We start from the raw sequence: 11076 nt of genomic DNA, 5'->3' as shown, positions 1-11076 counted from the left end.
GTGCCAATTTAAAGAGAGAAGAAGAGAAGGATGAGGTGGCGGGGTCCACTGTGATAATTTCTTGAACTTTTACCATTTGATTTGATAATGGTTTATTGTGCTGAGTGAATTGTGTTGATACAATTTGCCTGAAAGACAGAGTGAGTCGAGAGAGGACAGAGAGGTCCGAGAGTTTGCAGAGGAGGCCGGAACTTGAGGCTTTGACGATTCAGTGAGAAAAATTCTTTTTGAGTGTAGGATTTTTTATATACCTTGAATGGCTCGGGTAGTTTTGCTTCAAATAGTTTTATTAAATGTTTGAATTAAATACATATCATCATATGTATGTTTTAATTAAATACATATGTATTTTGTTTATATATTCACCTGAATATGTATATTTGGTGAAGTTGTTTTATTAAATTTTTATAAAATTCTTGTTATGATTTTTTCTATTGAGACTTTTCGCCTCGCCACCCTTCAGTTTTAGGTACTGAAGATAAACGTGGATTGTTAGTTTTAGGCTTAGGTGGAAGAGTTTGCGTTGCGAGATTTTATTTATTTATTTGAAAAATTTTTGTATATATTTGAGAAAATTGATTTTTGTGTATATTTGAGGGTAAGTTTTATGATAATGGGAGTATAGTAATGTATTTATATGTGAATGAATTGATGGTTTTGTTAGAATTTTCAGGTAGTGACAAAGAGAAATTATTTATTTGGTCCAACTTCCAAGTTCCAGCAATCACACTCAAGAAATTCAGCAATCGCACTCAGTTGACGGTCAGCTGCCAAGTTGCTTCCCTCCAATAATTCAACTGCCAAAACACAAAATACAATTTATAATCAATTGAAAGAAAATATATATATATATATATTTATATATATGGTTTCTGGACCAAATATCGTCTGAAATCTCTAGAACTCAAAATGTCCCTATTTTTGTTTATGTTCCTTGGATTTAGTGTTGGGTTTTCCAGCATTAGCTATTCTGAATCTGCTGGCAATGCTTTAAAACCAAGAAAACTAGCTGGTCTTTCTCTTTGTCCATTGAACTTTGATGGTCTTAGAGAAATGGTCAAGAATAGCCCCTCGGGACTGAACCAAAAGTTTACTGATGTACCAACAGAGTGCTTTGTTCTTCTTGAAGCATTTCGCATAGTTCGATCCCAGTACCTTCGAAGCACTGGCTTTTTTACTATGCCTCCTAACGCCTCTGATTCTTGTTGGGATTCATTTCAGATCTTCATTAACGAACGCCTTGGAGGGTTTGACGTGAGATCCAATTGTGGGGTTCAAACTGGTTGGATTTCAAATACCTGTATGAATATCTCAACTAAGGCAGAGTTTGAAGCCTTAATTTCTGAACCCAAATTGCAAGAAATTAGGCATTCATGCAATCAATCCCTTGGGGACAATTCATCTTGCGCGTCGTGTGTAGCTAGCTTGTCAAGTATTCAAGAGGCCTATTTTCATGCCACTGGAATTGAGAATGTCACAGATTGTATTGGGTACCCATTCATGTATGCTGCAGCTTTTGCTAACCAGTTTGGGCCGACTGATTTAGCGACTGCCAAGTGTTTGTTCTCCATTGATCTCACTTCAGCTTATAAAAGTACCAAGAAGCACAAGACTTTGTTTGGAGGGGTTGTGATAGGATGTGTTATTGGCTTCCCGGCGGCAATTGCTGTGGTATGGTTTCTTTGGAGAAGGCACAAGCAAAGGAGGACGAAGAAAGAACATGTTGATAGAAGCGCGATAAGTTCAGCTTTAGGTTTGGGACTGATTGGTGAAAGTATTGGCTTGGTCAAGTTCACAATTGAGGAAATGAAAGAGGCTACTAGAAATTTCTCTAGGGGGAATCTAATTGGAAGAGGAGGATATGGGAATGTTTATAGAGGCATATTAGCAGATGGGTCTGAAGTTGCATTGAAAAGGTTCAAAAATTGTTCTATTTCTGGGGATGCAGTGTTTACGCATGAAGTAGAGGTGATTGCCAGTGTTAGGCATGTTAACCTTGTTGCATTCAGAGGGTATTGCACGGCAACGGATCCTCTGGAAGGGCACCAGAGAATAATAGTGTGTGATTTGATGCGTAGTGGAAGCCTCTATGACCATCTTTTTGGATCACAGGAAACAAGGCTTAGTTGGCCGATTCGTAGAAAGATTGCACTTGGAACAGCACGCGGATTGGCTTATTTGCACAATGCTGCTCAGCCAATTATCATCCATAGAGATGTTAAAGCCAGTAACATACTTTTGGATGAGACATTTGAACCAAAACTTGCAGATTTTGGCTTGGCAAAGTTCACTCTAGATGGATTGTCACATTTGAGTACTAAAGTGGCTGGAACCCTTGGTTATGTTGCCCCGGAATATGCTTTGTATGGGCAATTAACAGAGAGAAGTGATGTATTCAGTTTTGGGGTAGTGCTTCTTGAGCTGTTGAGTGGGAAAAATGCTGTTTTGTCTGTTGATGGTGGTCATGCTCAGCTTTTGACAGATTGGGCCTGGTCACAAGTGAGGGAGGGTAGAGCGATGGATGTTATCAATAAAAGTATTCCTGAGTTGGGCTCGCCTGAAGTAATGGAAAATTATGTTCTGATTGCTGTTCTGTGCACTCATCCGCAGTTATATGCTAGGCCAAATATGGAACAGATTGTAAAGATACTGGAAGGTAACCATGCTATGGTTGCTCAGAATCCAGATCGCCCACTATCCTTTATAGCAGAAATAAGTGATATTGAGAGATCACTGACATGTACTCGCTCGGGTTCTTCCTGTAGCTTGGTTGATCAGCAGCTATTTCACTTTGACAACCTGCATGCCAGTTTGGACCACAGGGAAGATCAGGAAGCTCCACTTGCACATGCATTGTAAACTACTTAGAGCTTCATTCTTCTTTGGGTAATTGAAGTATTTACTTCAGCCTGGTACACTTGAGACATCCCCCAATTTATCTGTATATTAGAGTTCTTGTTCCCATTTTAACCAAACACAAAAGAGTCGGTTATTTTTAAATTGACTCTGAACTTATAAGTTAAATAGCTTGTTACTTTATTTGTTGAGGTTGTGGAGGCTAAATGACTCTTGGATTACATTATGGAAAAATTCTACCAGTCGCACTTCTTTTGGCACCGATTGCACTTATGAAGAAGTAGAACCGGTCGTTCTTAAGTTGGACCGGTTGCACTTTGGCAGTGAAGGTCACAACGGGAGATCCGTGAATTGCAATTGGTCGCACTTTGTTGTTATGTGCGGAAATCAGTTCCTTATCTGTTTTGGATGCTTCAAAGGCTTACACTTGTTGGACAAATTGTTTTCTAATATATATTGGAGCAACCCTAGATGTGTCAAGACTCAAGAGTGGAAGATGATATTTTGGCCGAGAGAGAGAGAGAGAGCAAGAGAGATTGAGAGCAAAATTTTCATTGTAATTCTTAATTTTTTTTATAGTGAATTTGTTTGGTGTGGTCTGTGGACGTGGCTCAGGATTGGGATGAACCATGCATTTCTCGTGTTGGCTCAGGTTTAATTTTTTTAGATGAAAGAATTAAGCATCTTAATTTAAAAAAAAAAGAAAAGAAGTAATAACAAGATATAATTTATTTGAAATATATGTATTGGAGCAAAAAATCGTCTATATTTTTAAGAAGTTGGGACATTTATAAAGTAAATAACAAATTTTTTTTTTTGATTACTTTTCTTTATGCATAAATTGTTCATTAGGGTAGATTGGTCCAATTTATTAAATTGTAAAGTTAACAAAGTCTCCTAAACGATCAGAGGATAATTTGGTCAGTTTCTCATATAAAAGGGTGTCTTTGTTCATTTTTGAACCTTCAGGGTGTCTTTGTCCAAAAAATAAGTTTCATTTGAGTATCTTTTTGTCAAATCTCAAAGGTGTGACTATACTTTACCCATTTTTTTTTTTACCCTGTGTATGCTACAAGTCCGACCATTTTATGGTTGGTCCATTTTATTGTTTATTATTATTATTATTATTTTCAAATGTAAGAAATTTGAAGGTAAATTCTTGAAGTTCATTGTGTGTTGTCGAGCCCATGTGCTCTTAAAAAAAATATATATATATATATATAATAATAATAATAATAATAATAAATACTGGATACCATTAGTCTGATGTAGTCTAAATATCGCATTTCTCATTTAGGATGAGTGTATATTTGAGTAGCAGTTCGCTTTAGAATTAAATGCATGATTGAATCTAATGCTTGAAAATGTTTAAACTATATATATATAAACTTATTAGTAGAGAGAGAAAGAAGTGGTCGAAGAGGAGAGAGATGTCTGGTGGTTCTTAAGATGGGACTACACGCTGTGTATATGCGCAGCATCTTCGACATTTGCTTCAAGACTCCAATCGTCCATGGCACGAACCCTGTCTTTGTTGGCACGCACACCATCTGTTCGATGATTTGTCTCCATGAATGATATGGACCATATTCTTTTATGTACTATTTGTTTAACTGTCTTGTTTTAGCTGTTACTTTTGAGCTCATTTAATTGAATATATGTTTTTGATGACAAATGAGGCAGACCATTATATGACCTGGTTCTCTATCTACTATAATGAACCATCACCACATAAACTTGTTGGTTTATGGAATTATTTAGGGCAATGTAGTTACTGCTCTATGGTTGGTTTGTTTTGACGAGTAATGGTTGTCCTTCACACAATATGTAAAATTATATTTCTTTCGTCTGTTTCATTGCTTCGCTGTTCCTTAAGGTCTTGTTGATTAACTATTTCTAAATTAGACATGTTATATGCACATGAACATGTATATGCTCCAGCAAATACATATATGATATATATATATACACACACACATTTAAACTGACTTTATATGTGGTTTTGACTGAACAAAGGGGTGGAAAAGCCTTTTATAGGGAAAGCAATTTTGAGATTACATGACATTTCACCGGTTGGACGGAAAGTGGCCGGATGTCATGTCCAGAGGTAAGTTGGTCACGTTTCAAACTATTGCTGGTACTGACTTGTTCTTTTTTGTAGTTCACAGGCTATTTTGCCAATATCAATATCGTGAAAATTCAAATTTTTTTTTTTTTTGATTGGAACTCCCTTCGTCCCATAAAGAGTGTCATGTATTGGGAATTGTGATCAGGAGTGGAAAAGCCTTTTATAGGGAAAGGGTATAACGGTCACATTGGAGAGCAATTTTTAGATTACAGAACATTTCACCGGTTGGACGGAAAGTGGCCGGATGTCATGTCCAGAGGTAAGTTGCTCACTTTTCAAACTACTGGTACTGACTTGCTCTTTTTTATAGTTCACAGGCTATTTTGTCATGTATTGGGAACTGTGACTTTGAGTTATTATTATTATTATTATTATTTCCTTTTTTGGTTACACAGTTCCTACTTATTAGAGTGGCTGTTAGTCACAGTTCCAATACATGACACTCCTTGTAGGAGGGAGGGAGTACTATTTCTAATAAAATAAAGGGTGCCTTATATTTGAGTTATTATTATTATTATTATTTTTTCCTTTTTCGGTTACACAGTTCCTACTTATTAGAGTGGATGTTTATACCATAATGGAAATAATTCTAATTATTTCAGACGGGAGTGGCCTGTTCACATCTATTTCCTCATATTGCATGTGAAAAAGAAAAAGAAAAAGAAAAAAAAACATAACTATAGAACAAGTATAATATTTAACTATCTCTTGGTTGAGTAGGATGGCAAGAATCTATGTTAAACTATATATTTCCATTCTATATTAATTCTTGTAGACACATAATAAAAATTGATCATAAAATCTCTCATATAAAAAAGTAACCATATGCTTTTCAAATTTATTTTAATTTTTATATTTTGTTTTTTACATGTTATATATATATGGTATGTCTCAGGAGTCTTCATTTATTTCATGATTGAGTTTATTTTTATTTATTAATTTCGTAAAAAGTATAATATCAAGAATTTTTAACAACAATAATAATTATTTTTTTTCCCTCAAAGTCAACAATAGTGATTTAGAATTCATTAATAAGTCATTACTTGTGTGATATGATCTTAAAAAATTCAATAAATATCAGTATAACTTACTAAAAATTCAACTTTATCCAATTATGTTAGTAAAAATTTACGTATTGGACACCAATTGTGTGATTACTCGAATTTTTAAAATTTTTAATTAAGTTATATTTCTTAATTTTAGTCAGAGATTCTAGTGGTTTTGTGCGAGATGCACGAAGAGGGAGATTTGGTTTGATTTGGCTTAGTTTTAGTTATATTTGTTTGGTGGTGTGTTGTCTAATGGAGATAGCAGGCAGCCAGCCAACCGTGAAAAATGAGAAAGAAAGAGATATTCGTGATTTGATAGGTCCCACTAGTTGGACTTTTGGCCAAAATTCTTGGTAAGCACGTTGTCACGGGCTTAGATAAGGATAACAGTTTGGGGGGGGGGGGGGGCATCCCCGCCCCCATATCCGTTTAAATTTTAACCCCTTCCCCCGTCCCCGCCCCGCTCTGCCACATTAGCCCGGGGGGCGCCCATCCCCGCCCCCATATCCGTTTAAATTTTAACCCCTTCCCCCGTCCCTGCCCCGCTCTGCCACATTAGCCCCCATCCCCGCCCCACCCCGCCCGTCATAACTTTTTTAAAATTTTAATTCACCTTCAACAAAATCAACACAACTATAATATTTTTCAACCTATTAATTTAACAAAGTTTTAGCACAATTATAACAATTTAAAACATATCATTTCAACCCGATCAAACTCATAGCAAAACCACATATAATATTTTTTGGAATAGTCTGGAAATTTTCAACATGATCAATCAAAACAAATAACAATCTTCCAACAATGACTATGCTGCGAGGGAATAGATCTAGGGTTTCAAAAGTGAATATATTATATATATAGTTATGTAATTTAGTAATATTTTATAACATGTAAGGGCAGTTTTTTAAAAATGCACTATAAACGGGGCGGGGAGGGGCGGGGTTACCCTCCCCCAGCCCTGCCCTGTCCCCCGCCGGGGTTTCAAATACAATCCCCATCCCCTTCCCATTTACATAAATGGGTTCACAAACCCGCTATAACAAGGGCGGGGTGGGGCGGGGACTCGCCGGGTATGGGGATTTTGCCATTCCTAGGCTTAGAGTTTCAGCACCACTCTAGCTATTCCCGTGCGGCACCAAGCTGTTGCTTCTACTCTTGCAAGTACTTGGCCAACCTAAATCCTGTGCACACCTTAGCCAACACATTCCTCTCGTGCGCTTACTAGTGTTGTAGTGACCCTCGCCCTCTCCTCACTTGGCTTGCACACTCACACACACTAAGGCACTTAAGTTGGCAAGGAAATAACACTTCTATTACTTCAAAGAATGCTTTGTACAAGGCTATCACTCCAACTCTCTACAAGGCTCTCAAGACTCACTCTAGGACTTGTTGCCTACAAAATGAAGTCCTACCTCTATTTATAGGCATCCCCATCCCTAATGGACGGCTAGGATGCATTTTAACCGATGGTGGAGATCGATTCTTAAGAATCTTCTCCCACCTTTTTCACACTTCCATACTTATCTACAAGTATCTACAACATTTTAGAATTCTCCATACTACTTCACACAATTCTGGAGAACTCTAGAATATACTACACATAACTAGAATCTTCCACACAACACTAGACAATTTTGGAAGACTCTAGAAACTCACTTGCCATGCAGTTGCTATGCAGCGTCTTACTCAGCGCTTGCGTGTCGCCTGCGTGGCGTAACCTCCATAGGCGGGGTGTGACATTCTCCCCCACCCATTTTCGTGACGCCCTCGTCACACGATTTCTTCAGCTGACCTAGCCTCTTGCAGGTCATCAGCACTTGCGCATATGTCCTTGGCCCAAACGTACGCGCGCCCTTCGGGAGATGTGAGGTGCTCACGAGCTCCATTGTGTTGACTGCCACCTCTGGACTCCCCTTCCTGCTGACGAGCGGCACCATGCACGCGGCCTTGCCTTCTTCGCCTCCAAGTATCATCAATGCACCAAGGCATGGTAGTGGCGCGGCATTGTTCCTGTCCATGAACTCTAGCCCCAGCACCATGTCGTGGTCGTCCATTTCCGCAACCTGGAAGTCGGCCTTGCCCTTCCACCCTTGCATGCATAGATCCACCTCCTTGCACACTCTGCTAATGCGTGCCTCCTCGGAGTTGACGGCCTTGATCCAGCCCTCCGTCTTGCGCATCTCTAAGCCAAGTCGCTGCGCCTCCTTCGGGGTAATGAAGTTGTGTGTGGCGCCTGTGTCCACCAACGCTTGCATGGCTTTGCCACCAACCTGCACATCCACATAGCGCACCCCGGCTACCTTCTTCACCTTGCTTTCTTCTTGGTGTCATGCGCCATGCTACTTAGCATCTGCATAGCTCCTATGCACCTATCTTCGTCGCTGCCCGCATCGTCCACCTTGCCCTTGCCCTTATCCTTCACAAGGGCGCTCATGGTCTTCTTGTTTGGGCAATGTCGCAATATGTGCGGCCCTTCGTACAAGTAGCACTTTGGCTTCCATTTGCCCTTGTCGCAGCGCTCCCCTTTGCCACTGGCCTTGGACCTCTCTCCATGGTCCTTGCCTTTGTCATGGCATGGGTGTCTCTCCTCATCGCTGTGCTCATCATCACTGGACTTGGGCGAGCCCCCTTTCTTGAAGCGCCGGTCTCCCCCACCTTTGCCGTGGTTCCTCCTGGGAGACGTGGCCCGCTTGTCATCGCGCCTAAAGTCTTCAAGGCGCTCCACTATAGCCATTGCGGATGCCAAGTCTCTAGGCTCCTTCCTTCTCAGCTCCGTGGCCACCCAAGACTGCAGCCCATCTATGAACAAGCAGACGCATTGCCGCTCCGGCATCTCTGGGATCTCCAGCATCAAGTTGGAGTGCTCTTTCACATACTCCCTTATGCTGCCCTTCTGCTTTAGGCGCCTTAGGTTGATCATGGTGAGGTCCTCAACGCACTTAGGGTAGAACTGCCTCTTGAGCTGCCTCTTGAACTCCTCCCATGTGTCAACCACTCTTGCGCCTCTACCGGTGAAGCGCTTCCTCCACCATAGAGCAACAGTGTCCGTGAGGTACATAGTGCCTGTTTGCACCTTCTCCTCATCGTCCTCGATTTCCACGCACTCGAAGTACCGTTCCATGTGTTAGAAGAAGTTGTCAATCTGGTGCGCATTCCTTGCCCCATCATACTCCTTGGGCTCCGGCGCCTTCTTCTTCCTTGGCTTTACCACGACCTCGCACGCCTGGGAGAACTCCTTCTTGCACTCGGCAATCTCCACGCGCAAGTCGTCTACCCGATCATGCAAGTACCTTTCCTTCTCTCGCGCCTTGTTGGCGATGCCATTAATCAGCTCGTAGAGCTCCGCCATCCTTCTCTCGAGCCTGTTAAACTTGGTCTCCGTGTAGACCAAGTGTGTGGCAAGTTTCTCTTCCAAGCTCTGCTCCAAGACGTGGACTTGGTGGTCTCCTCCGCTAGCCATGTCTACTCCAACAAAGCTTCCTTGACGAACCTGCTCTGATACCAACTGTCACGGGCTTAGAGTTTCAGCACCACTCTAGCTATTCCCGTGCAGCACCAAGATGTTGCTTCTACTCTTGCAAGTACTTGGTCAGCCTAACTCCCGTGCACATTTTAGCCAACACACTCCTCTTGTGCGCTTATTAGTGTTGTAGTGACCCTCGCCCTCTCCTCACTTGGCTTGGACACTCATACACACTAAGGCACTTAAGTTGGCAAGGAAAGAACACTTCTATCACTTCAAATAATGCTTTGTACAAGGCTAGCACTTCAACTCTTTACAAGGCTCTCAAGACTCACTCTAGGACTTGTTGCTTACAAAATGAAGTCCTACCTCTATTTATAGGCATCCCCATCCCTAATGGACGGCTAGAATACATTCTAACCGATGGTGGAGATCGATTCTCTAAAATCTTCTCCCACCTTTTTTACACTTCTATACTTATCTACAAGTATCTACAACATTCTAGAATTCTCCATACTATTCCACACAATTCTGGAGAACTTTAGAATATACTACACATAACTAGAATCTTCCACACAACACTAGACAATTCTGGAAGACTCTAGAAACTCACTTGCCATGCAGTTGCTATGCAGCGTCCTAATCAGCGCCTGCGTGGCGTAACCTCCATAGGCGGGGCGTGACAACGTGGTGGCCATGTATTTCTTTGATGGCTGATGTAGAAAGTAATGGAATGTGACTATGACAATTGCTTTTGACTAAGTCATTTGTATATATTACCTCCGTTTTATATTGCTTGTCCTTTTCAAAAAATTTATCTCACAATTTTTGTAAGTCAAAATTATCAAAATAAACATTTAATATAAAATATAGGTAGTATATAAATATATAAAAGAAATATGATTAAAAATAATATCAAATAATTCAAAAATAAAAAATAATAGTGAATTAAAAATTTTAAATTAGATAATTAATATGAGATGGAGGGAATAATATTCTTATTGTGTTTTGTTTGTCGGTAGAGTAAGGAAGGCAAAATGGGATTTGAAAAGTATGTGCATATGTGTGTGTGTATATATATATATATATTCTAGTATAAGGCACGTGCGATACACGTGATGAATGTTTTCTAACTTATATAATTTATATTTTCATATATTTTTTAATTGTTTATAGTTTTATAAAAAAAATAGGCAAAACAGTTTTTTTAGGCCCAGAATGCATGAAAATATAAGCAAAACAATTTTTAGATTGTAATAATTATCACATCAAAAGAAACAAAATATACCTAGAAAGGTTAGCCAAATGGCGGACCCAAAAAAATTTAGTACTTGATCTTAGCCAAAAGGTCAAGAAATATGTGATTATTATTTATTTAGGTCTATAGTTTTATAAGAGACTTCCATTTAATCTTTTTTACTTAATACCAATGTGGGACAAGAAAAATGAAATTTATTAGGCAATTTGTAATTTGAATTTAACTCTTTAAATTAATTTTTATAAATTTTATTAGGTAATTTGTAATTTGAATTAAACTTTTAAAATAATTTTTAGGTAATTTTTTGTTTATAAAAACT

At 39.3% G+C, this 11076-nt stretch overlaps 1 protein-coding gene across 1 annotated transcript; it reads left to right on the top strand.

Moving 5' to 3' along the window:
* Positions 1–883: 883 nt before the first annotated feature.
* LOC132299775 (probable LRR receptor-like serine/threonine-protein kinase RKF3) lies at positions 884–3560 on the top strand. Its single transcript, XM_059796588.1, has one exon. It carries the CDS (start codon positions 910–912, stop codon positions 2857–2859), a length of 1950 nt encoding a protein of 649 aa, XP_059652571.1. The 5' UTR covers positions 884–909; the 3' UTR covers positions 2860–3560.
* Positions 3561–11076: the final 7516 nt, after the last annotated feature.

Source organism: Cornus florida, unplaced genomic scaffold, assembly GCF_030987335.1.
Source record: "Cornus florida cultivar Cherokee Brave unplaced genomic scaffold, ASM3098733v1 CherokeeBrave_3.0.0_Hap2_Chr03, whole genome shotgun sequence".
In the NCBI taxonomy this organism is placed as follows: Eukaryota; Viridiplantae; Streptophyta; class Magnoliopsida; order Cornales; family Cornaceae; genus Cornus; species Cornus florida.
The sequence above is the reverse complement of the archived record's forward strand: the minus strand, read 5'-3'. Positions and strand labels throughout refer to the sequence as shown.

Bases quoted from the DNA above. Each gene is read 5' to 3' on its own strand.
- LOC132299775 (XM_059796588.1), top strand. From the start codon at position 910: ATGTCCCTATTTTTGTTTATGTTCCTTGGATTTAGTGTTGGGTTTTCC.